General features: G+C 47.6%; 1 protein-coding gene across 11 annotated transcripts in view; it reads right to left on the bottom strand.

Annotated features, from left to right (window-relative positions):
• The window catches only part of LOC146871733 (transcription factor SOX-13-like), a 671,695-nt gene that overhangs the window by 76,427 nt on the left and 567,483 nt on the right, over window positions 1-27,785 (bottom strand). For all 11 annotated transcript variants that reach the window (XM_085651236.1, XM_085651240.1, XM_085651233.1 and 8 more), the window contains 2 exons: window positions 6,532-6,600; window positions 4,438-4,552 (listed from right to left, as the gene is read on the bottom strand). In XM_085651236.1, coding sequence (XP_085507362.1) covers window positions 4,438-4,552; window positions 6,532-6,600 — 184 coding nt within the window. The remainder of the gene's footprint in view (window positions 1-4,437; window positions 4,553-6,531; window positions 6,601-27,785) is intronic.

Here is a 27,785-nt window from a genome sequence, read left to right as displayed (position 1 = left end):
GACAGAGAGAGACTGACTGACAGAGAGAGAGACTGACTGACAGAGAGAGACCGACTGACAGAGACTGACTGACAGAGAGAGAGAGAGACTGACTGACAGAGAGAGAGAGACTGACTGACAGAGAGAGAGAGACTGACTGACAGAGAGAGAGAGAGACTGACTGACAGAGAGAGAGAGAGACTGACTGACAGAGAGAGAGACTGACTGAGAGAGAGAGACTGACTGAGAGAGAGAGAGCGACTGACTGACAGAGAGAGAGCGACTGACAGAGAGCGACTGACAGAGAGAGTTACTGACTGAGAGAGCGACTGACAGAGAGAGCGACTGACAGAGAGAGCGACTGACAGAGAGAGCGACTGACAGAGAGAGCGACTGACAGAGAGAGCGACAGAGAGAGAGAGACTGACAGAGAGAGAGAGTGACTGACGGAGAGACTTACTGGCTGAGAGAGAGAGACTGATGGAATTGGGGTCAAAGTGTGTATGGAGCTATGCAATGCCTCTTAAGATTGCTATTGTCTGCTAATAAGAATATATTGTCAAAATGTGCTCTTAGTAGTTACATCTGCTTTTGAAATATAGCATTGTCACATTGTCTAATGTTTCGAAACAGGTTTGATTTTTTTTTTACTCTAGCCCGCCCCCACTGTCCCCGCCACTACTGGTGTGGCCCTCAGCCACAAACTACAACGTAATTTTGGCCCCCCGACAGAAAGTTTGTGAGTACCCATGCAGTAAGGTATCTGCATTATGGTAGTTGCGAACTAGTCTACCAACTTTGGGAGGTGGAGAGTAATGGGTGGGACAAAGAAAAGAATACAGGGAATGGTGTCTCTAACTGGCGCAGCCCCAGATCCCCAACATGACAGTTTTTTTGTGCCTCTTGTGTCCTCGATCATCGGAATTACATTTTGATCTTTTAGGTAAACTACTAGCAGTTCCAGGGCCCTGATCAACTCCTCCCTCGATAACTGATTGGAGGAGCCGACCTTTGACCACCCACTCTGTATGCACCTTTTATCATGTTGATTGCGCCCAGGGGGGGCCTGCCCAACACGGACAAATAAAAGGGCACAACTAAATCAGTGGCACCTACCACAAGATCGGGTGCAAGCCTCCCCACGCGAGGAGCCAGGCCCGCCCTGCCTGTTGGAATCCGAAGCCAGTCCTGGGGCCTCAGGTGTACGCCATGTTTGCCTGCGTCTCCACGCGCTGCGGCCTGTAACATGACCCGCACGCCGCCTCTACACCTCCGGAGCTCCAGGGTCAGCTGCTCCACCCGGCTCTGCAGCGCGTGATGCGCATGTGTCATTGGGGATAATTATTGTTTAAGAGTTTCCAAATGAACTCTTTTAGGAGCTGTATAATAGGGCCAGAGTGATAAAAAACAATAAGGGTATAAATCCCTGCTTTGTAGTTTGCATGCAGCTTCTAGATGGTGGTTCTTAGCTCACTGAGCTATTGTAGGAGGACTGAAATTTATGAACTACAAAAACAAAATTATCACTTTGTCAAGGGCAACTACCCACATATCTATAAAATAAAGATGTTTGTTTTACATGAGAAACTAATCCTCTTATACAGCTTTGGGAATCACATAGTGACTAGACAAAACACAGATCTCTCCAGTAAATGCATTAACTAACCACCAGTCATGTTACCATTAGTACCCCCTGGGATTTGCTAGTCACACAAAGATCTTTGCAGCAAGAGCCTCACCCAACCTCATAAAATATTCTAAAATACACCCTTTGTGACCAGTTTAGGCCAGAACAGATTTGCTGTGACGTTTGTCCTTATTGCAGTTTCTTTCAGAACAGTTTTTAAAGAACAATATATATTGCCTGTCAGCCTCTGCCCCTCGTAATTTCACCCCCGCTCCATTGCCATACCCTGACCCCTAAATTATGGGTTCCCGAAATATGTTTTCCCCCAGATCTAGCTCTTCTCCTGGGGCCCTCACGCTGCCGGTAATGCTACCAGAGACACGACACACGCCTCACACCTCACACCCAGCAGGAGGCCCAGCACACTCGGCGTCCCATACCTTCTCATTCCACCTGTACAGGTCACTGTAGCGCACTTTGCAGAGCAGGAAGCCCTCCAGATACAGGTAACAGAGCTGGAATCAAAGGGCACAACCGGGTCAGTGAAAACACAGGGCTAGACGACACCATGTGCGTTTAAAGTCCAGATGTAGGGGCAGACTTACAAGCCCCTTGCGCCACTTTTGCGTCACTTTTAACATTGGAAAAGTGACGCAAAAGTGGCGCAAGGGGCTTGTAAATCTGCCCCATAGTGTTTACGGTAGTTACTTAACCACATAGCGGGATCCGAATGAGTCCACCAGGTCCTGTGTGGAGGGGATGCTGAAAAGCATGGTGCCGGTGGATGTAGTCTGGGCTGCCGCTGACCTCTGCCCCTACGGGGGAAGCCAAACTTGTACACTGAAAAATACACTCCGTGGGTTCCAGCACCTGCGCCAAAACCCATCCTCCTCCCCTGGTATGCAGCAGAACCTGCTCTGCTCCTTCGAGGGAAGGTAACCCACTCGCCCTCAGATCCCTTCGCCTCCACAGCCCCTGTTTTATGCACCTGAACTACTCCACCTCAGCGCCTAGATCAGTCCGCCCTGCCGATTCCTTACCCTGGAACCCACGCGCTACTCCTGCTCACACACTGGCACCGGAACACCCCCCTGCGCTGCCACGCCTGTCCCGCACGTACCTCCCTCCTTCTCGACGTGGTACAGCAGGAGGGGCCTCCACACCCCGAACTCTAGTGGGACAGGATACTGAGTGCTACAGGTGCAGCCGGAGAAGGGAGTGAGACAGTAGGAGTACTGGGGAGCACGTAGGGGATTAATATTGTCTAGCAGACACCTGACGACAACCTCTGTGCGAGACCTATCCCTCCTCAGAATGTAATCACTGCCAAGCCCCTGGGGTGGCCCCGGCACGTATTTAAGAGGGATGGATTGTCCGGGGCTCTGCGATGCTGCTAAGAATCCTGGCCCCAGTGCGCTCTGTGTTCTCCTCTGCAGCTGGCTTTCATGTCTTCCCTTGCGCTCCCGGTTCGCCTCGCTCCGGCTCTCCCTCTCCTCGGCCAGGCGCGGTGTGCAGTTGTTGCCGATGGTGCTGGGTATAGTATATGCCCTTGCCTTCAGCCGAGAATGTTCTTAATGCGGTGAAGTGCATGCAACCTGGCCAGTGAGCTTTACCGAGCGCTCCGAAGCCACACAGCGGCTCGCACGCAGCCAGCGACTTGTGCTGCCTTCACTCAGGAGCATCAAAGGGCAGGGATGCTTTCAGAATGATGGCATCCCCCCAGCGCGGGGACGCTCTGAGCCCCAGCGGATTTGCAGGGCTACGAAAGGTTGTTTTTCTGCTCAGTAAGGGCTGGGGATGCGTTTTCAAGGAAGACGAGGCAGCAGCAGATTGATGGGGTGGAGGCGGAGTCCCCAAGGCCTCTTCTCTGCAGATTCCACCGTCTGTTCCAAGCCGTGCATCGCGAGCCCTTCAGACAAAGCCGCGCTTGAAATTAAATTTCACTGCCTGCGGCCCAAAACACGGGGCCTCTGCAGAGCACAGGCGATGGCTGTGCGGGGTCTCTCTGACATTATCACGCCCAGGTGTCAAGAGTGGTGCACGCGTAAAATTCTGCCTTCACGCTCGCCATCTGTTTTCATTCAGCAGCTTCTATTTGCATCGCGCTAGGGCTGAGTGAAAACAGATGCGCTTGTCACGGCCGGCATCCGAAAACTGCAAGGGCGTCAACAAAAGTGACAGCCAGCAAACCAGAAGCACAGAAAATACATTAATCACTACCTAAGCCAATGGAAAAAGGTTGTGACAGAGGGGCGTGGATTAAAGTCCCCTTCTTCATACTGTTTACTATAGCTCTCACAGGCGAGGAGCGCATGCGCGCTCCAACGCCAGGCCAATACCTAAAAACCCAAAAGAAGATGCCAGGCCTTCCATCAAAGGATATTCAAAGTCCAGTGGCTGTCTGACAAATAGGGAAATAGGGAATCTTCTGTAAAAGGCCCCCCCGCCACCATTTCAACTTGATCCTCCACCTTTTAGGCAGGTACAGATGCGGAAGAGTCAGTCGCATGTCAGGCATGACTATGAAAGCCAAAGGGTTGGTTTTCAAATTAGTCACACGTCCAGCTGGAGCATGCATGGGTTACATGGGGTGGGGGGGGGGGGGCAGAATAAGTGGCATCAGGTCCAAGCCGGAGTGGAGGGCAAGCTTTGTCAACCATCACACTGGTGCATATGAAGGTTGGTAGGGTGGGAAAGAGTCAGTCACATATCAGGAATCTAGGAGAGCCAAACAGATGGGCAGAATCACTCATTCATCAGGCCAGAGCCTGGGGTCCGACACAGCCACACACCCGGCCGGTAGATTGGATCACACGGCAGGACGGTCTTACCTGGCTTACAGGACATGGTCTGAAGGCTCATCCCCATCTGATGGTCCGAGGAAACCTGGAGAAGTTGGTGGCTCTGTTGAAAGGCCGGGATCATTACATACGGCATGTTAACCTGCTGCAGACATAAGGAGAGGGACAGGTCACCATCACTGGACACACAAAGAGCAGGAGAGAGAGAACATATCTATAAAAGGAGCATAGGTGGGCCTGAAGACCATGAGCGAAAGAAGAGATCTGGTGGTATGACAGCAACACTGGGGCCAGAGAGCTGGAGAAAGAGGAGGGAAGGGATGGGCTCAAACAGCGAGAGTGAAGAGCAACAGAGGAGATCCTTGTGACAGGACAGCAGCACTGGGTCCAGAGAGCTCGATAGAAACAGCATCACTGGACTCACAGAGAAAGGTGCAAACAGACTATATCAAAGTAATTTTGGTAAAGCACATACATGTGAACACTACTAGTCTGTGTGCTTGTACTGGTTGTGATGAATACAAGTGTGCACACTGACGGGATATGAGATCATCAATGTGTGTGACTTCCTGATAGTGTACATGAACTGCATTTGCGTTGTAGTCCGTGTCTGTGAGTTTGTATGTGTGTGGTTACTGCATGTAGGCGTACACAGAATGTTTGTATTTGAGTTGATCAACGAAGGACATACTTGGCATTTGTGTATGTTGTGACGGCATGCAGGTGTACAGTATCTGCGTGTGTGTGCGCGCATAGCATGAGTGCCTGCTGTTATACTGGTGTACATGCGCACATATGTTGTGGCTGCATGCAAGTATACACATTGCTGAACGTGTGTGTGACTGAAAGCATGCTTGGACTCATCTGTATTCATTAAAGGGTGAACATGGAACCCAGCTTAAGGGATACAGTCTATTCAGTGTCCATGAATGCATGTAGCATGTGGTTGAATGCATATGAACATGTTAGCCCTTGCGTGATGTCCATTTGCTTTCGCGACTGCCTTTCACTGAATGTTTGGGTCCATGTATGGGAGGGAGTCTGTGAAAACCTGCAGGACCTCCTCCTCCACCAGCACACCGTGCAGGAGTCACTAGTTGAGTAAGGTTTGATTCCTTCCCTGAGCTCTGAACAAGACGGGTCCGGACGATATCTGCAGTGTCCTTGGCTTCAACACTGAATACTTAAGGGATAACTGGCACCCAGTTCCAGAGGCTTACGGGTGATCCCAGCAGCTTGGTACATGAAGGCTCTTACTGCTATGGATGCTCTTTCACAACTTCATCATCTATAATGCAAAATATTTCTATGTTCTATGTCTACTGTTGTGTGGGCTTAAGAATGTAAGAATGGTGTACCCAGCACAGTATTTGATCCTGTGCACTCTATGTAACGGAGGAATAACTGCTGAGATTTGTAGAACACTTCATTGTTTCGCCCTTTACCTTCCAAGTAGATTCTCTTAATCTACACTGTAAGGGTAGGATGGAAAAATGAAATGAAGCGAAGAAAGGGTATTAAGTTTGAAATAAAAAGGGAGAAAATCAAACGTTTGACAATAAAAATATGAATCACAAGTTAAAAAAATAAAGGTTCGAAAAAATCAGGGAGTCTGAAAAATGTAAAAGCACATTTAATATGGGTGGGAGAGGATTAAGGTTAACTTTAGGCTAATGGTAAGGGTCAAAGATGGGTGTGCATTTATGTATACTTTTAGAGTTGGGGCTAGGTTGATAATCTGGCTTAAAGTTAGATTTAGTGACTGTAGTAAAGGTAACAAAGGAGTAAATGAAGGGAAATACAAGAGTAAGGCGTGTATGGCATAACACAGTTATTGGAATCTTTAATTTGTTCTCCTTCAGAATGTCAGTTAATTAGGTTCTGTTTTTCCCCGCAAAAGAAGGGCACACAGAGGGGTGTCATTTCTAATCACCCCTTCCCTGTAGCAGCCACTCCTGATAGGAGTGTAAGGATGTGCTCCCTATCAGGCCGTCTTTCAGCAGGAAAGACTCCACCCCGAGCCCTTGTTTATGAAGAGGCCCTGCCATCCTGTGCTTGGCCTGACCCTTGCATCAGGAGCACTTCCTCCCATCATGTGCCCCAGACCCCCTGGTCCCTCCTTACCTGGATCTGCTGCTGCAGGACATTAATCTTGTGCTGCTGCTGGATGAGCTGCTGCTGCTGCTTGGCGATCTGTGAGGGGCAGAAGAGAACAGCATGAGCCTGCAGCAATGTCAGAAAATCAGCAACAACTCAACAATAACATTGTTAACAGCAGGCACGGGGTGTTCGAGCATACTTACTTAGCAATCAGCCGGTACCAATGTGTCTGCTTTGCATAACCAGCCGGTACCAATGTGCCTGCTTTGCATAATCCTGCCATCTGATGGCTCAGTCGTGAATGTTCTTTATGGAATTAATCACTGATGATGCTGACAAGAATCACAGCGTCTTCTTTGCTGTGGCTCAGTCCTATGCACATTTTGAGAACCATCACCTAGTCTCTTTTTGTGCCACTTTGACCTGATGTGAATCTGCACCTCATACTGGGCGGCCCCGCCAGTGCTACAGTTCAATAACCCAAGCAGAGTGAATCTGTCATAGATTCTCTTGGGTTAGCGGTAAAAGCTTCCCAGAATAGAATCCGTAATGTCTCCCGCCAAACGTTATTCACACCACCTTCAGAGTCCATCCTGCCCTGCTGAGGCAGATGAAATCAGACATACTTCAGCCGCCCTCAACATGTCACAGTATGGATCTGGGAGCGCTCAACTCGATGCAGAAAGACCCTCCCGATGGGCTGTGAACTGCCCGTCTGCTACAGGTCAGCAGAATAATACACATGCAATAACCATGACATACCAGCCTTGCAGCCACCAACACTGCCATCTGTTTCTCATTCATTTTCTTCTGTCCGTGGAGTATCCGTTATGCTCTCAAAGAAGTGATTGTCTACCAAATGCAGGACTGACAGCAGTGTGGCTACGCTGACCTCTTGTGGCTTTCTGAAGTTTGCGCACCGATTAAACTTCATGTCCATGAGACTTCTTTCCCTGCATTTCAATGCGTACAAGAAACATGTGTGCACCTGTCTGTCTATGTGGTGAAATAATCAGCTCAAGGCTAGTCACGTATCTCAAAAAGTAGTAGTGGGAAGTGATTTTCAAGTGCATATGGAGGTCATGCATATGGTTTCCAATCCAGGAACATGCACTGGATTACATACATTATATATCATGAGCGGCAAAAAAATGCCGTATTTTGCCATAAATTCTCCCTTTAAACAGATATGATGGAGCACTTTTTGGTCATCAGAAGAAGCAATCTTTGATGGACAGGGTGAACTGCGTTTGAAGCTCCCAAAACAACTCTATGGCCAAAAGACAAAATAAACACACATGAACTGATGTTTTCCTCCGGACTCGAAGACTCCTCGCTGCAAACAGCAGGTCTTCTAAAAAGTTCACATTCTCGAAATACACAACTATTAGGCCCCTAACTACAGGTAATGACGGAGCTTTGAACATGGAGACAGAAACATTCCGGGTACCCTCTCAAAGCAACCTGGTTCTTGTCCACAGCTTCTTTTTCATATATTATTTTTAAGAATAGTCCGATTGTACCACTAGATGGCAGCAGTATTAAAGGAATGTGAATTTATAACATGGTGTAAACCAAACCCTTTCGATTTTACTAAAATTAAATTAATAATCTGCGTATTAAAAGGAGCTTTCAGACACGGCTCTTCGTCCATTGGCCTGCTGCTGTTGTGTCATTCACATTTTGTTTCCGGCCACTACAGCATGGGGCAACGGGTACCCTACTTCAGCAATCGGTTGGCTTCACTTTGAGTAACTGAATGTTTCAGTTTCACAAGGAACGCATCTGCAAACAATGTAGTTCCCTTCAGTGCCCCTGCTTCTGTTTTCAGTTTATAATTATTACTTTAGTGTTGTCTTTGTGTGTAGAGCACAATGTGACAGCAGACGACGCTTTTGATGTGATTACAGGGCACACTGCAGCTATATCAAGTCCCATCTGCCGAAAATGCATTTGTAAATTCCTTTGGAGTGGCTTTGTTAATGTAACTGCTGCTACCTCATATCAGCTCACATGAACTCTGCATATAAGCTAATCAGTGGCTCTATCTTTGTAACCCCTGGCTTTCTTTCTTCCTTCCTCTTGTCTTTTTCCTTGCATTCCTTGCATTCTTTCCATTTTTTCTTTCTTTCGTACTTTTTTGCATTCTCTTTCATTCTTTCCTTTTTTCTTACTGCTTTCATGCCATCTTTTTTCTCCTTTCTTTTTCTGTCACTCCTTTTTCCTCATTCCTTCTTCTTTGCTTTTGTTTCTTTCCTCACTTTTCTTTATACTTAATTTCCTTTCTTAACTTTTCTTTCATTGCGTCTTTCTTCCCTTCAATCTTTCTTTCCTTCTTTTCCTTCCTTTCATTTTACTATTCCTTCTTTATTCTTTTCTTTCCATTTTTCTTTCTTGTCTGCCTTCAACTCACATGAACTCTGAATATAAGCTAATCCGTGTGCTCAATCTATCATTGCAACCCTGTTTTTGCAAAAAGAACTGTTGATGGACAGAATGTTGAACAATATCAAACATTCACCCCAGTTCTGTGTCTTTTGCTTTCTTCTCAAGGCAAGAAGCTAGCAGCCAATACCAGATCAGTTGGCTTTTTAGCGCTGTGTTAGCCAAGACCTTTAGATTTTACTAAAATTATCTGCATGAAATACTTACTTATAGGGTTTTTCAGACAGACTTCAACGATTAGTTTGTTGTTGCGTCATTCACACTTTTCTTCCACCCCCTCCAACATGCATTAAGTGGCAATGTATCATCCCATGCCAGCTAGTAGTGGCTGACTTCACTGACTTATGGAATGCTGCTCTTCCACAAGTAGCACATCCACAACCAAAGCATTTCCCTTCCGTGCCAGGGAGTGAAATTGATCATGTCTACTTTTTTGAGACCAAAAACACTTTCGCTTTTAATCAATGTTTTATTTTTAGTTTGAAGAAGGTCCAGCACCTTCTTGTTTGATAAAGTCTTACAAAAACCATGACAAAACAAAGGGAATATGCTACTTACCAGTATGCATCTGTTCTTGGCATGTAGAGCTGCAGAGCCACACACTTAGGATAGTAGATCGCCATCTGGTGTTGGGCTCGGATGCTTGCAAGTTGTTGTTGTCTTCGGAAGAAGTCTTTGGTCACGAGATAGGTGACTCCTCCCTTGGACTACAGTGCGCATGGGCATCAACTCCATCCTTAGATTGTTTTTCGCCATGATGGGAAATGATGGAGTTTGTAGAAAAGAGAAGAGATGTCCATGTGTGGTGTCTAAGTAAGACAATGCTGAAACAGATACAGGTCCCGGGGAGGTGGGTGGGCGTGTGTGGCTCTGCAGCTCTACATGCCAAGAACAGATGCATACTGGTAAGTAGCATATTCCGTTCGAGGCATATGAGCTGCATTTCACACACTTAGGATAGACTATATAGCAGTGTCTCCCCTAGTGGTGGTCACCTGTATCGGTTGCAGCAGTTTGAAATAAAGTTTTAAGGACAGCCTGACCCACAGAAGCTTGTTACTTTGCTTGCACGGCAACACACTAGTGTTTAGTGAAGGTGTGTGTTGTAGACCATGTGGCTGCCTTATAAATATCTTCTAAGGGAATGTTTCTTAAGAATGCCATGGAAGCCCCTATTTTGCGTGTGGAATGCGCTCTAGGGGGAACTGTTAGTGAGCGTTTAGCCTTGTGGTAGCATATTTGGATACATTTAACTATCCACCTAGCTATCCCAGATTTGGAAATGGGGTTGCCTTTATGTGGTGGAGAGAAAGCAACAAACAATTGTTTTGTTTTGCGGAATGATTTGGTTCTGTCAATGTAGTAAAGAAGGGCTCTTTTAACGTCTAAGGTATGAAGAGCTCTTTCAGCTACTGAGTCTGGATTTGGGAAGAACACTGGTAACTCTACTGATTGGTTAAGATGGAACGGAGATATGACGTTTGGAAGGAATTTCGGATTTGTTCTAAGAACCACTTTGTTGCGGTGTAATTGTAAGAATGGTTCTTGTATGGTTAAAGCCTGGATTTCACTTACCCTTCTGAGGGATGTGATAGCGATAAGGAAAGCCACTTTCCATGTGAGGAACTGGAGTTCGCATTTATGCAGAGGTTCAAACGGGGGTCCCATGAGCCTTGTAAGAACAATGTTTAGATTCCACACTGGAGAGGGTGGTAATCTGGGAGGAAAAATCCTTTTAAGTCCTTCCATGAAGGCTTTGATCGCAGGTACTCTAAATAGTGACAAGTGTTGTCGATTTTGTAAGTAGGTTGCTAATGTTGCTAGGTGGAGACGTATGGATGAGTATGCCAAATTACATCTTTGCAAGTGCAGTAAGTAGCAAATGATGTCCTGGATGGATGCATCCAATGGGTTTATATGATTGTTAGTGCAATAAATGGCAAATCTGTTCCATTTTGCAGCATAGCAGGCTCTAGTGGTAGATCTCCTGGCCTCCTTTATAATATTCATGCAGTCTGGTGGCAGGTTTAGGTAACCGAACTCTAGGACTTCAGGAGCCAGATCGCTAGATTGGGTTGACCTGGATCTGGGTGTCTGATTTCTCCATGGTTCTGGGTTAATAAGGACGGGGAGAGGTGCAGTTTTTGGTGTGGAACTAGCGAGAGTTCCAGTAGTGTTGGGAACCACGGCTGGCGTGCCCATGTGGGAGCTACTGGGATCAGTTTGAGAGACTGTTGCCTGAGCTTGCGTACCACTAATGGAATGAGTGGGAGAGGCAGAAAAAGGTACGCAAATCTGCCTGACCAGTTCATCCATATCGCATTGCCCTTTGACTCCGGGTGGGGAAACCTGGCGGTGAAGGTTGGGCATTTTGCGTTTTCATGTGTGGCGAACAGATCTATGTCTGGTTGGCCCCATTGTTGGAAAAAGGGAAGTAGGACTTGTGGATGTAATTCCCATTTGTGGATGTGTTGAGTTTGTCGACTTAACAGATCGGCAATTTGATTGTGAACCCCTGGAAGGTGTTCTGCAAGTAGGTATATGTTCTGGGGAATGGCCCATCTCCAAATGTTCTGTGCGAGCTGGGACAGCTGGAGAGAATGTGTGCCTCCTTGTTTTTGTATGTAATACATGGCTGTCATGTTGTCCGTCCGGATGAGGACAGTTTTGTTCTGGAGATGTAGTTGGAATGATTTTAGTGCTAGGAACACTGCTAGCAGTTCCAGGTAATTGATATGGAGCACTTTCTGTTGAGTGGTCCATTTGCCCTGAGTGGTGTGTCCGAGGAGATGGGCTCCCCATCCTGTGAGTGATGCGTCCGTTGTCAGCACTATCTGTGGAAGAGGCTCTAGGAACGGCCGCCCTTTGGACAGGTTTTTATGTTCCACCATTTGAGAGAGCGATGTGTGCGGCTGTCCACCAACACCAGATCTGTAAGTTGTCAGTGAGCCTGGTTCCACTGATGTGCTAGACATTCTTGCAAGGGACGCATTTGAAGTCTTGCATAAGGCACAATGAAGATGCATGACGCCATCATGCCTATGAGTTGCATGAACACTCTTGCTGGAAGAGAGTGTTGGGTTTGAAATTTTTCAATAAGAGCTTGTATATTGGCTATCCTGGCTGGGCTGGGATATGCTAGGGCTTTGGAGGTATTTATGGTGGCTCCTAGATACTGATGTATGTGAGAGGGTTGGAGATGAGATTTGGGATAGTTTATTGTGAATCCCAAGTTGTGTAAGATTTGGATAGTTTGGTGAGTGTGTAGAACACATTTGTTCAATGACATGGCTTTTATTAGCCAGTCGTCTAGATACGGGAAGACATGAATTTATTGTCTTCTGAGATGTGCTGCTACTACTGCTAGACATTTGGTGAATACTCTGGGCGCGGTTGTTACTCCGAATGAAAGGACTGTAAACTGGTAGTGTTGTCCGTCCACCACAAATGTTAGGTACTTCCTGTGAGCAGGATGTATGGGAATGTGGAAGTAGGCGTCCTTGAGATCTAGTGTGGCAAGGAAATCGCCTTGTTGTAGTAGTGGGAGCACTTGTTGAAGAGTGATCATATGGAAATGATCTGAGTTTATATACAGATTTAGGGGTCTGAGGTCGAGTATTGGTCTTAGAGTCCCGTCCATTTTGGGGATTAGGGAGTATAGTGAGTATACTCCTGTACCCTGATGTTGTAAGGGAACTGGCTCTATTGCGTGTTTTGAAGCAGTGAGAGAACCTCTTGTTTGAGGAGCATAAGATAGTCTGGTGACATGGAACGCTGTTTGGGTGGTATATGTGGGGGGGGGGGGGTAGTTGTGAGTTCCAGGCAGTAACCATAATGGATAATTTGTCTTACCCACTTGTCTGATGTGATGGAGTTCCAGACAGGTAGGAACTGTTTGAGTCTTCCCCCGACTGGAGTGGAATGGTCTGGGGGGAGTGGAGGCAAGTCACTGTTTTGTGGCAGGGGAGGTGCGAGTGTTGGTATTGCCTCAACCTCGTCCCTTGTTGTTTCTTCTATATCCTCCTCTAAAATATCCTCTACTGGGGGATGTTTGTATAGGGGGTTTGAATGTAGAGGAGGTGTCCGCTCCGATATTCTTGGAGGCTCCTCTGTAGAAGGAGCGTCGAAAGGAGCCACTTGGTTGTGGAGACTGTAATGCTCCCATGGACTTAGCAGTCTCTGTGTCTTTTTTCATCTTTTCAAGGGCAGTGTCTACTGCTGGCCCAAATAGCTGTTCTTGGTTGAATGGTTGACTAAGTATGGTAGTTTGTACCTCTGGTTTAAAGCCTGAAATGCGTAGCCAGGCATGCCGTCTAAGGAGCACACTTGTGTTTATTGCTCTAGAGGCGGTGTCTGCGGCGTCAAGCACACATTTAATTGACGCGTTTGAAATACGTTTTCCCTCCTGGATAAGGTCATTTGCCTGGGTTTTATATTGGTCTGGCAGATGTTGTAACGGATTCTCCAACTGGTCGTAGTGGGCCCTGTCATAGCGTGCTAGTAGGGCTTGGGTGTTGGCAATACGCCAATGGTTAGCGGCTTGTGCTGCTACTCGTTTGCCAGAGGCTTCTAACAGTTTGGATTCTTTGTCTCTGGGGGTGGTGTATCTCCTGTGGTTTGGGAGTTGGCGCCTTTCCTAGCGTTGGAAACAACCAAAGAATCCAAAGGGAGCTGTCCTTTGATGTAACAAGGATCTTCAGTAGCAGGCCTATATTTCTTTTCTATTCTTGGGTTAAGAACCCTGGCACGGACGGGGTCTTTAAATACCTCTGGGGCGTGTTTTATGACTCCTTTAATCATAGGTAAAATTTGTACAGACTTTTGAGACTGCTCAAAAGTATCTAATAGGAGTATCTAATAGGAAGACTTCCTCAGGTGCGTCGGAGTGCATGGTGACGCCATGGTAAAGTGCTGCTCTATTTAATAATTGGCCAAACCCCAGGTGGTCATCTGGAGGTGATGGTTTGGAGGGATATGGTGGAGGGTCAGGCATGTCTGGTAGAGGGAATGCCCAATCATCCAGTGGTGCGGTATCTGGACCGTGAATGATGGATCATTAGGATCACCCCCTCCCCCTAAGTCATCATCATCATCCTGTGGAGGTGGTGTATGTGATGGAGAGGGTAGAGGTAAGGGTGGTGTAGGCAGAGGGGGTGGGGTAGAAGGTAGTATGGGAGAGGAAGGAGGAATAGGCGATGTTGCAGAGTCCTTCTTGTTTATAGGAACTGGGGCAGGTGGTGTGTCCAGTTTCCGTTTTTTACATGGCACCGCGGTGACATGTCCAGTCTTTGGATTAATATAGATCTTTTTCTGTCTTGGATCAATGGGATCTGGAGGGAAAAGTTCTTGTTCCTGGGGAACAGGTTTTGGCGCCGATTTTTTCGGTTCCGATCGAGGTTTTGGTTGATCAGTGGAGTTTTTGGCTTTAGGAGGTGTGTGAGAGTCCTTAGCCGGTGGTTTTGGTGCCGATGATGGTTTCGGAGCCGAAGTTGTATCTTTCAGCTTGGGAACTTTCGGTGCCGGTTTATCTATGGGCCTCGATGTTTTCGGTGCCGAAGGCATCGGAGCCGATTTCGGTGGCGAGACGTCTTTTGTCTTTGGTGCCGAAGGTGCCGGTGGAACAATGACATGCGGCTTGCTCGGGCCCGAGCTACTGGAAGGCTTATGTTTCTTCGGAGCCGAGCCCGGAGGCGGGGCTTCTGAAGGATGTTTTCGGTCTCGACTGAGGCCAGCCGGCGAAGTCTTGACCAATGCCTTTGGTTTTGGAGGGGTTGGGGCAGGGGCAGTAGTACTCAGGCGTTGCCCAGGAGTAATGGGGTCGTCTGAGTCGTCTGATTCGGAGATGATTTGTAGATCGTCGGAATCTTCCTCCGGGACATCGGGACCCTCATCAAAGATGTTTTCTGGTTCCGGAGCTGGTCTCTGTGCCATGATGTGGCGTCGAGCCCTTCGATCTTGAATGGTCTTTTTGGATCGAAATGCTGCGCAGGCTGGACAGCTGGACTCGCCGTGTTCCGGTGATAGGCACAGGTTGCAGACTTTGTGGTGGTCACTGTGCGGAAAGTTTGTTCCACACTGGGGGAATTTTTTGAAAGGCGTCCTTTCCATGAGCCGTAGGCCTCACGGCGTGGATAGGCCCAGCGGCCCGCGTCGACCCGGAATCGAGCCGATGAAATAGATGTCGAGTGAAGGTGCTTCAATGGTTTTGTGGAAGTTTTTCGCTTAGAAAAGCTTGGAATTGAGATTTCCAACCGGAGCGGAAAAGTTGCATCCAAACCCAATGGCGGAAAAAAACAATCTAAGGATGGAGTTGATGCCCATGCGCACTGTACTCCAAGGGAGGAGTCACCTATCTCGTGACCAAAGACTTCTTCCGAAGACAACAACAACCTGCAAGCATCCGAGCCCAACACCAGATGGCGATCTACTATCCTAAGTGTGTGATGTGCAGCTCATATGCCTCGAACCAATAATTGCCAGAAGGGTGGCTGTTAACACCAGATCTAGTGCCAATACTTGTTTTTTATATTTTGCCATCAGACAGCTACGCCGAATTTACTGTTGTGTAAATTCACAAATTTACAGCACAATTTGCAAGATAACACAGAATTATGCAAGGACGCATAACCCTGCATTTTGCACTATTTTCTTAGCACAAAATACCCCCTCTGGTTCCAAATGTACCCAAGTATACATTTTGCGTTAACAAAATAGTGCTAAATGCAACAGAACACAAACAGCTGCAGCCAGTAGCTGGTTGCACACTGCACTGTTCCTGTGCTCTTGCAGTTGGCAATGTGGTCCCAAATTACTCTAAATTACACAAGCAGGCGTAATTGCATAATTTCTGTCATTTTGAGTCACAAGAGTAACATGAAATTACCAAAATTACTCTGATTACTAAAGCGTATTAAAGAATTACCCTAAGCCTAGTCTATAATACAATACATACAAAGTGGGTTTTTGGTCAGCCCCTTGTTCATAATTAAATGGCTTTATTGTGTACCTTAGTTGGATGTCCCGAACTACTGCGTTCCTCCCGATCAGTCAGTCAATAATACATTTGAGCCATTAGCTCTTAAACAATAAATCTGCAATACATAATTTCCATACCAAAACTACAATGCCTCGGTACAAGCATCATAAAACACAATCAAGGTACAAACTATTTTAAGATAATTGAATATCTTGGCAGGGCACAAGTTATATCCAAAGAATGAATTTGGAATATAAAGCTCTTTGCTATCAGTCTAGACCTTATATTCGTTTTTTAAAAACAAAATAGGCTTTAATATTTTCCGATGAGGCATTAAAAAATAATGACAATCTAACAGACATGTTCTATAGTACAGTGCGGCCTCAATACACATCCACAGAACCCTTCTGCATTCCTAAATAATGAGATTCCTAATGGGTGAGCATAAAATGGGTGAAGTTCTTTTTTTAAATTTGATCATAGCATTGTGGATCTGAGGATTCTTGAGCCGACGAAAATATGAGAAAGGAATATTAGCCTCCCAGAATTTGAAAGGAGCAGGCTTGAGGCACAAATACTGAAGATGCCTCCCTCTTTAAATCTTCAGATCGAAGTTGGTCAATTCCTTTTTAGGTCTCGCCTGAGCCAGCGCTTTAGCGCTGCTCTGGCGAGACTTATAGTAAGCGAGTTTTTGAAGTGCAAACAGTGGCTTTTCAGGCCTCCAAATACAGTGCATGTGCGCCGGCCGGGCGCGCGCACCATTTGGAGGCCTGAAAGCACTGGTTTGCTTTCACTTTCGCCGTGATGTGATCGCAATCGCGATCACCGCACCATTTGGCAGCCTGCGTGCCCGCCCCCACTCCCCCCTCCCACTCCCACTCCCTCTTCGTCAGCTTCAGTGCGCGCTTGTTTAAACTTCATGCGCGAGGCGCGCGTGCGTCCAATGCTTGTTGCTATTTAAAGCACTGGCTGGAGCATGGCGGTGCGAATTGCATTAAAAAATCCAGAGCTGCACTAGAGCTTCAACCTGAAGTGCGTTACTTGTTTTGTGTGTGAGAAACTAACTACTTACTACTCCCCCTCTTCCGTATCCAAAAAGAAAAGCTTCTTCATCTTAGGTTACCCTCCCCGTCCTTCACTGAAACAAGCTGCCTGTCACCGCCCGACGATCCGCACCAACCCCCAGTCTCACAGGACGGATCACACAACTGCACGTGCGAACTCAGGACCCAATCGGCATTACAGAATTCTGTATAGCGTCCTAGAATTAGAGACTCCGATGCTCCAATCCTAGGTCACCTTACATGTTAGTTGTCCAAACGGACTCCCATAACGTATTCAGCCTTGCGATTGGTTGTTATACGACCCGGAAGTGCTAGAAATCTGTTTCAATATTATCCGTGAAAGAGTAGTTACATGTGTCGGACGTGGTGTTCTGTGGCTCTTTAGGCTGACTTTGGGGGCGGCTATCGTAAATAGATGACAAGTAGTCCCCGTACTTAGACCAGTTTCATACTAAAGTGTCGTAACATAAAACCCACGAATCCCATATAAAAGCGCGCTGTTTTATACTGAATGAGCCCAGGTTACTATTCAGAATAGAATACAAAGACTTCAGATTGGTGTCCCAAGCTTCTTGTATAAACGGGGCTGGTGCTATTCCATTACATGAACATACGCCACTTATCTTAACTTTATTTACGAGATTGCTATTTTATAGAATACAGTAGCCCACGAGTTGTGATTAAAGTTGAGCTTGACGGGCATCCAGTCACAAACGAAGTGGTAGGGAGTTGCACTGGGATTTCAGCTCAGTATATGTTACAAACTAAAGAGTAGATAGGCTTCTTAGTTCTGAAGTGACTGCAGTTGTGCAATGGATATTGAGGAGGCCTGTGTATAAAACCTACTACGTTAATGAAGAGCATGGCATGCCAACATTGAGGATTAGATATATTTTCTTAGACTAGTTTTGCACAGCAAAACCTTTTTAACAGGTAGATGGTGGATTGCAGTTTTGGAGACTGTTTCATTGGGAGAGTAATGATAGATCTTGTAGAAGTGTGTATTGTCTTAATACATGTAAAATCCTAACTTGTAGGGTTTTAAGAGGGAAGAGAAGGGGCCATATAAATGTTAAGTAGCATTCGTGACACTTTTTATTTGGCGTACTCGCTATGCTACGGGACACAGAAGACCCCGATTAGATCTTCGTGATTGGATTTATTTCACCCATACTATGGGGTAACCTCTTGACTTCTACAGCAAGACGGATATTATCACATATCCTGCTACATGATTGTCTGAGCCCTGATGAAGTTCCTTGGGTGAAGGAATGAAACGCGTTGACTGATGGCCGTTTTGACTTTTGTTACGAATAAAATTAACTGATTGGACTCTAGTATATGACTCGGACTTCATTTCTGGTGCACCTTCCTTTTCTACATAGCATTCGTTACAAGGTTGAACCCTGAGGTAACCAACAAATGTAAAGTTAGCAATCCTAGAGAAGAATGGGTTTAGTTTGACTTGATGGGTGGTTTCGCCAAGCGAACGCCGTATGTAAAAGAAGATTCCAACCTGTTTATTTTCCAGCTCATTTCTGAGCTGTTATGCCTTTTTTATTTTCCTCATTTCCTTCCCTAGACCAGGAAATGAGCTTGTGACGCGTCAAAATACCAGAAGGTATTATTTTGCTTCCGGAAAACATCTGTTGGTCCCTCTAACAACGATGAGCTTAATCTTAATCAAAATATTTTGCTATGGGGCATTACATTGATATGCAGGTATGGGAAAAGAGCTCCCGTAAGCGATACACCACACAACCTAAATTTTTGTGGTGGACGTAAATACTTCTTTGGTGTGGAGGTCTGGGAAAATAATTTCCCAGTCATACAGCACACAGCCTAAAATATTGTGGAGATGCTCAGCTAACCGTCTTTAGTGACTGTTTCTTTCCTAGAACTGCACTTGGTCCTGAGTACATTCACTGTTGCAGAAGACAGTGAAGTTGAAACAGATGTAAGACCGAGGGTAGTTCAAACGTTATCTTATACACTGAATCTGGTTGCAGACTGACTGTCCAGAAGTCTAAAAAACATACTGATGAATAGAGGAGAGTGAGGCAAACTCTTGAGACAGTTTGCTGAGACTTAGTGGTTAGTCACAAATATTTTACTCCTGTAGGTCTCAAACTCCTCTAAACTAGAACTATGTGACATAACTGGTTATAGATGTATGGGTACGTTCTGTTAATCATAGGGAGTTGCACAGAAAAACTACTGCCCACCATGCATTTTTTACAGTATTTTGGAGTAACCAATAATTTCAGAGAAGTGGAACAGAGCTTCTGAGCAGGAGTAGAAAGTCTAAACCTATTTGTTAAGAATCGAGGACCCTCACCATGGACAGCCTAAAAGACAATGCAGCCTATTTTGAACCTAATTCTTTGTTCTAGTGGAAGCTAATGGACATCTTTCAACAAGGGAGCTAGACGGCAGCTTCTAGGTCGTTTGAAAATCATTCCATCTACCTGGTTGTGAACCATCTGTAATCTATATAGTTGAGTTGTCTGTAGGCCAATCTACGAAGAATTAGCTTAATCAAGCACAGCAGTAACAAAGGCCGTCATGACAGTGGTTAAAGCACCTTGCATGAGAAACCTGGATACATTTTTAATCTTCCTTTGTATCAAGTATTTTACTGAGATCACAGATCTTATTTGGGATATCATAGACCGCTCTGTCTATAATAACACCTAGGTTTTTAGCTTGTTTTTAGGGGTGGGAGCCACACCTATTGCTGAAGGCCAGTAGCATGAATTCCAGAAGACAACTTCGTTATTCAAAATCGCAATTTCATTTTACGTTTATCATGCCCATTCATTCCCAAATAAAGTGCACAACAACTTGAAAGTTTTCCTGAGAGGATGAGGAACTGTCATATTTGAGCATTAATTGGGAGTCATCCGCATAATTATATATTCTACTTTTCATTTTTTGCTACTTCTTGTATTAGTGGTCTAATATAGATTTTAAATATTTGAGGAGATACGTAGGAGCCCTCAGGCACCCTATACTCCACCTTTAGGGCTGTGGCCTTATGAGTGTCCAGATGAACAGATTGGGTACGACCGTTCAGGAAGGAACTGACTCACACAAGGGCAAGGCCACATATCCCGACAAGCCTCCACAGGGAACACTAATAATTTACGGTCAAGCAGTTAAAGTCTGGAGCTAATTCTAACAAGACCAGGGCAGATGTCAAATCCATATTACAGCTCATATCAGCTCAAAAGACATTCAGTGCAGAGGAAATGCCAGCCGGAAGTGCAGTTAAAAATGTAAAGCCTTCAAGATTGATTTAGTTCCAAAATTTAAGGTAAGGAAAGTTTTATAAACTTGGATGAGCTCAAGTCGTTTGGCGAGCCTGAATTCACCTTAGACATCAAAGAGAGAAGACGTTATTCATTAAGAAGGGGAAAGGAAGAAATAGTCAAAGGATTCTTATCAGAAGAGACTACTGGCAGCTCCTTTTCTCTAAACGGAATACTGTTTAATCTTTTTTATCTTGTCAATGAAATAAGTGTTAAGCAAATGACTGCATTCTTGTGTCGGGGTGCTTGGTAGAGACAGCCTAGCTCGAGAAAGTTCTATGACTATTTTAATATTGTCTTTTTGTTTATCAGGGGACTGCAATTTATTTATAGAATTTTTGTTATATAGCGCAAACTTGACTGAAGGTATCCGAGTGCTTTACAAACTTGGCAAGTAGAGGTTACACAAGGTACATATGGGGTAGTTACTATTACATGGGTTAAGCACGGGTACAAACAGCTGTGCAAAACGACAACATCAAAAAAAGTTTGGTGAATCGCATAGAAAATAAAAACTATACTAATGCATTGACAAAAAAAGAACAAAAATGGGTTGATTTAAACTAACAATTTGAGTATAATCTGTCGGTATTGGCAGGAAGTGAGAACAAAGAGTAACAGAATATAAATATAGCATAACATGGTGTTTAATTACATGTCAAGGATGTAAACCGAAACTATACACAGGTTTCCTATGTCTGCATAAAAAAACATTATAGAGTCCGTGGTGTAGGATGTTCAAGACTAAGGTGGAATCATATGCATTGCTCGTGCAGATTACTTAGTTTCAGGTTGGGATATCGTCTGTTTGGTTATCTCAAAATACATCCAAAATGGATCCAAGGGCCCCTATCGCTAGCACTGACCCTGCAATCGGTCCGCATGTAGATCTCGCACTACACAGGAGATCAAGCTGAGCTATAGACACAGTGCCCCAGGTTGCACCAGGCATCTAGGATTCAGGGCAGACCGCTCTCTTTACCAAGGGTCGGTTGCGTGTCGCATAGTCATCATGCCCCAGGCTGTGCCAGGCAACGGGAATTGTAACAGGCCACCTCTTCACTGAGGATCGGTTGATCATCGCGGACCTGGTGAGGGGTGCTGTAGAGTCATGGAGCCAAGGTCTCCTCACCTCTATTATGGCCACCTCTGTTTCACAATTATCCATTCCTGCAGTAAAAAAAATGTGGTCTTAGTATGAAGTAACAACCCCCTATGTTCTTTCATTCCTTTTTAGGCCGAGTCTGGGCGTCGCATGTACTGCTCTGCGAGGCAGGCTGTATTAGAGTATGGACTTGAAGCTCAGCTCACACTCCGCCCATATTTTTCATTGTCCTTTGTGAATGTTGACTGCTGATTCGTTAATAGGCTTGTTAGTCCCTCCTTAGTACCGCTTTCTCTTCATTTGTAACCTCCCATGAGGACTGGCCTTTTTACTTCTGTTGTTACACGGTATGTCTTATTTAGCCTGTAAGCACTATTTTCTTTAATGAGTTTCTCCTACTGGAGGCATGACATGCTTTTGTGCAACATTCAGCGCGCCTTGCGCGCTTTCACTTTCCAAGCAGCCCGGGACAATGGAGGCCACTTTTTTAAAATGAAATGTCTCGCATTTACAAGAGTTTGAGCTATTGGCATTGTAAATGCCTATTATTTATGTATTAGTTATCAAAACAGATAAATAAAAGGCATTGTCATTTACAATGCCAATAGCTGAAATTCTCGCAAATGCGAGACCTATTGCATTGCAAATGTTTTTAAGTTGCATTCTTTTCCTGCCCTTTTGGACTGGTTTGACCTACCAAGTCGGTGATTAAGTATCCCCGCATGCTGACTTGTGGATCCCGGCTGTGACACAAGTCCACCTTTACCAGCCCCCCTTGGATAACTTCAAAACGTAAGTTATTGTATATTGTTTTCAGGACATTTTTTTTACACAGTCTGTAAATTATTTATACATGTGTCCTCCTTTGGGCTGTCTTTTTGTCAGCGTTTTGGTACATTGAGACTGCACCAGTAAAATTAAACGTGCACTAGATATCTTTCTAAGCATCGTGGCACTTATTTATAGCTTTTGCCTGCGCCACACATCTTTGTGGTGTTTAGAAGATAAGTGTGCCAATTACGGTTTCGGAACCCGTCTTTTTCCCAAAATACATCGCTCTCTAAAAAAAAAAAAATTCCCTTCTTTCTTTTTGAATTATCTTGCTATAGCACACACAACATATAATTTTTCACTAAGATGAGTTTTTCCACACCAGCAAAAGGCGGTGGTATAATGTAGCATGTGTTCTACTGAAAATAGGCAGACAGGGCCACCATTAATTACAAATACGTAAGACACCACATAAATCCAATCCACACCACAGAATTCCACATCATGCCACAAAATTCAACAGCACACCACATAATTAAACTACACTACATACCACTCCACAACCCAACCATATCACATAATTACACTTCGTGACACAATCCCACTCCGCATAATTCCAGTACACTCACAAGTCACAACCACATAATTACTATCCACATAATTCCACTGCACACTATGACACACAATTTTCACACAAATACACTGCATACCACACAATTCACCCTAAATTCCACAACGAACAATTCCAATTCAACACACATAATTCCACTCTAAACCACATACATCCAATCCACTCCACTCCAAACCAAAACACATACATAAAAGCCATTGCCATTTACAATGCCAATAGCTCTAACTCTCGCAAATGCGAGACCTATTGCATTGCAAATGCTTGTTAGATAGAGCCTGTGCAGCATGCTGTATTCAAGTAGGGACTTGAAGCTCCGCCTGCTCTCCGCCCATATTTTTCATTGGCTTGTATCATTGTCCACTGTAAACTGTGGCTGTTCATTGGTCAAAAAGCTTAGTAGTCCCTCCTTAGTACCGCCTTGTCTTATTTTCTAACCTCCCATGGCGACATCCCCTGTTACGTGTGTTGTTACTCATAGGCCTTAATTACATCATCCAAGCATTATTTTCTCAAATAGCTTTGTGCTACCTGCTGTTGCAGGCAGGACACGCTCTCTCCTAATGCTTTTTAAAACATTTTACAGCACGGTTGCTGGCATTTGCAATGCAATAGGTCTCGCATTTGCAAGAGTTCAAGCTATTGGCATTGTAAATGACAAAGCCTTTTATTTATCTGTTTTATAAATAAAAGGTATTGTCATTTACAATGCCAATAGCTCAAACTCACGTAAATGCGAGACCTATTGCATTGCAAATGGTTGTTTGAGAATGCTATTGGTTGAGCCACATTAAAATAATCGACCTTCAAGGCAGCTGCCATAACCTGTAACCTCTTCCTAAGCGTTGACGCCCAACTGAGTTCGCTTCGATTATCTCGTCTTTGCACAATGTGGCAATTTTGAGGTGCTCAGAACTTAATAATTTACTCCCGCTCAGTGAGCATACCAATGCGATGGAATACCAGGACTGGTGTCCTGTTTCCATTTGAGCAGCAGAAACCGTTACACATTTCGGAAGGTATAGCAGGTTTGTTAGACAGACTTCTCCCACTCTAGATAGGATCTGTTAGAAAGGGTAGACGGACCGGGAGGGTCGGCCGGGGTCAGGAGGAGAGGTCTCCGGGGAGAGCCGTCTCCAGCGATCGTACAGACAAGTAACTTCCCCCCCCACAGACAGATACCACACACGGATAAGGTTCAGGGTTCTTTATAAGCACTTCTTAGGGTACGGTTGAATGGTACAAGGAGGTCTGGACTCAGGGGTCCCCTCGATTCAAGTCTCTCAAAGCAGGGTAAGGGGTAGCGGGACAGTCTGTCTACCAGTCAGGTAGTTTGGATGAGATGATGATTAGCTCACAATCCTCGAGCTTAGTTGGTACGGGCCGCGGCAGCGCCAGCAGGTCCCGGTGGAGATGGTCGGTACATGGTCCGCGGCAGCGCCAGCAGGTCCCAGTGGAGATGGTCGAGGTACGGTCCGCGGCAGCGCCAGCAGGTCCCGGTGAGGATGGTCGTTACAACGGGCCGCGGCAGCGCCAGCAGGTCCCGACGAGGATGGATGTTGTAGAAGGCCGCGGCAGCGCCAGCAGGCAGGACGATGGTTCACAAGAGCGGGCTACGGCAGCGCCAGTAGTCCGTCAAGGCTGAGTTCTCTCGGTGTCTCTCGACTCCAGGATACAACTGCCTTCCTGCTCCGGAGTTGCCCCAGTTATAGGGCAGCCGCCCTTTGATGTCCGGACCCTCGCACTTGGAGGTTGGAGGGCCCGGGATGAAGGTGTCCAGACACCCAGCAGGGGGTGGAGCCGGCGCCTGGGGGAGCTGGAGGCGATCGGCCCCTGGCGGGGGAAGAGCTCTTGACACTCCGTCCTCCCATTGACCTGCCAAGTGGTCCGCTCACCTCCCGGGTGGATGGTGGTGCCGGGATGTCGGGGCCGGCCAGGCCCGGGGTTAGGGTCGGGGCTAGGCCACGCGGCCTCGTGGTGCAGGGCCCAAGATGGCGGCTTGAACCGGCCGGGGGAGCCGGTGGGGCTGGGCCCCGTGATGAGTAGAGGTCCGAGGGCAGAAGATCCGTCGTGAGACGGGGTACAGGTGCTTTTCGTGGGTTATGCCTGGTGGGCCGGAGCTCGGGCCCTGTCGTGCGGGGAGGGAGCAAGCCCTTCGTGTGGCCTGTCCAACATGCGTCCCCCCCAGCTGAAGGCGGGGAGAGTCACCCATCTCCTTGGGGACTCTCTTCGTCGAGGCGGAAAAAGCGGGACAGGCCATCCGCGTTGGCGTGGTCTTGGCCTGGTCGGTGCTCCACAGTGAAGTCCATTCCCTGCAGGGAAATGGACCAGCGCAAGAGTTTTGGGTTCTCCCCCCGCATCTGCATCAGCCACTGCAGGGGTCGATGGTCGGTTTGTACCCGGAAATGGGTACCTAAGAGATAGGGCCGGAGCTTTTTGAGGGCCCACACCACTGCGAAGGCCTCCCTCTCGATGGTGCTCCAGCGCTGTTCTCGGGCCAGGAGACGTCGACTGATGAAGGCCACCGGCTTGTCATGACCTTCGGGGTTTAACTGAGAAAGGACGGCTCCGATGCCGTGGTCGGAGGCGTCGGTCTGTACCACGAATTCCCGACTGTAATCGGGGGCCTGGAGCACAGGGGCGGTGCACAGGGCGGCCTTCAGCTTCTCGAAGGCCGCTTGACAATCGGGGGTCCAGTTAATCCGCTTCGGTTGGTTCTTGGCCGTGAGACCCGTGAGGGGCCCCACGATGCTGCCGTAGTCCTTCACGAACCGCCGGTAGTAGCCGGTGAGCCCCAAGAAGGCTCGGACCTCGGTCTGGGTGACGGGGGGCTGCCAGGACTGGATGGCAGCAATCTTAAGTTGTAGCGGGGCCACCAGCCCGCTTCCCACTTGGTGCCCAAGGTAGGTCACAGACCCTTGGCCAATTTGGCACTTGCCGGCCTTAATTGTGAGGCCGGCCCGCTGGAGGGCCTGTAGGACCTCTTGGAGGTGACGGAGGTGGTCGGGCCAGTGGCGGCTGTATACAGCGATATCGTCCAGGTAGGCAGCGCTGAACTCTTCGAGCCCCGCCAAGACCTGGTTCACGAGGCGTTGAAACGTGGCGGGGGCATTCTTCATGCCGAAGGTCATGACCTTGAATTGGTAGTGGCCATCGGGGGTAGAGAAGGCTGACCGTTCCTGAGCCCTGGGTGTGAGGCCGATCTGCCAGTAGCCCGCTGTTAGGTTGAAGATACTGAGGTAGCGGGCGGCCCCCAGCCGGTCGATCAGCTCGTCTGCTCGGGGGATCGGATGAGCGTCGGTCCGGGTGACAGCGTTCAAGCCCCGGTAGTCGACGCAGAATCTCAGTTCAGGTGCGGTGCCGGGGGCAGCGGCTTTGGGGACCAATACAACCGGACTGGCCCAGGGACTGTCCGAGGGCTCGATGACCCCGATTGTGAGCATCTTGGCCACCTCCTCCTGTATGCAGGCCCGTACCCGATCTGGTACGCGGTAGGCCCGGTGTCGGACAGGGGGACTGTCCCCGGTGTCCACGTCGTGCAAACACCAAGGGGTGACCCCGGGGGTGAGGGAGAACAGGGTAGCAAACTGCAGCAGGAGGTTCCGGCAGCCCTGGCGTTGCTCCGAAGTGAGGGCGTCAGAGAGCCGGACCCCGTCCACGGAGCCGTCATTCTCCTGAGTCTTCAGAAGATCCGGGAGGGGTTCGGAGTCCTCCTCTGCCCCACTGTCCGTAGCCATCAGGAGGCTGAGTTCTGAGCGCACAAAGTGTGGTTTGAGTCGGTTGGTGTGGAGGACCCGAAGGGGGTTCCGGGAGGTCCCCAGGTCGATGAGGTAAGTGACGGGGCTTTTGCGCTCGACCACTTTGAAGGGCCCCGTCCACTTATCTTGCAAGGCACATGGTTCGGTGGGGGACATCACCCATACTTGTTGTCCAGGCTCGAACTCAACGGAGGAGGCATTGTGATCATACCACTTCTTCATGTCCTCCTGGCTGGCCTCGAGGTTCGCCTTGGCCATCTCTCTGAAGCGCCGGGTCTGGTTGCGTAGGGCCAGGAGGTATTTGAAGACGTCTGGAGGGGTCTTTCAGGGGGCCATCTCCCAACCTTCTTTTACTAGGCTGAGGGGCCCTCGCACAGGGTGCCCGTACAGGAGTTCGAAAGGGCTAAAACCGAGGGACTTCTGGGGAACTTCTCGGTAAGCGAAGAGGAGGCACGGGAGTAGTACATCCCACTGGCGACGGAGGGGCTCTTCCAATCCCCCAATCATCCCCTTGAGGGTGCGGTTAAAACGCTCCACTAGTCCGTTCCCTTGGGGGTGATAGGGGGTCGTGAATCTGTAGGTGACCCCGCATTGTTGCCAGAGGGACTTCATGTATTTGGATATAAAGTTCGTGCCTCGGTCGCTGACGACTTCTCGGGGGAAGCCTACCCGGGAGAAGATCCCCATTAGGGCCCGGCCAACCACCGGAGCTGTCACGGTCCGTAGGGGCACCGCCTCGGGGTAGCGGGTGGCATGGTCCACCAGTACTAAGATGAACCTGTGTCCTTGTGCCGTGCGGGGGTCCAGAGGCCCCACGATGTCTATCCCCACCCTTTCGAACGGGGTGGTGACCACAGGGAAGGGTTGCAGAGGGGCTTTCAGCTTCCGACCACTCTTCCCGCTGGCTTGGCATGTGGGGCAAGATCGGCAGTGGTTCAGGACGTCGTTCCTCATTTTCGGCCAGAAAAAGTGGGTCACTAGGCGGCTGTACGTTTTATCCTGGCCCAGGTGTCCAGCCAGGGGGACATCGTGGGCCAGGTTGAGCAGAAAGTCTCTGAAGCGGAGAGGTACCACCAGTACTCGACCGGCCCCCAGCTCGGCGATTCTTTGCTCGCTGTATAGCAGGTCGTTATCCCAGTAGACCCAGTGAGTTCCGGTGGAGTCCCCTGTGTTCTGGGCGCTGGCTTGTTGGCGGAGTCCCTCGAGGGAGGGACAGGTCT

The sequence above is a fragment of the Triturus cristatus genome, chromosome 1_1 (genome assembly GCF_964204655.1).
Source record: "Triturus cristatus chromosome 1_1, aTriCri1.1, whole genome shotgun sequence".
In the NCBI taxonomy this organism is placed as follows: Eukaryota; Metazoa; Chordata; class Amphibia; order Caudata; family Salamandridae; genus Triturus; species Triturus cristatus.
This window is presented reverse-complemented; position numbering and strand designations above follow the sequence as displayed.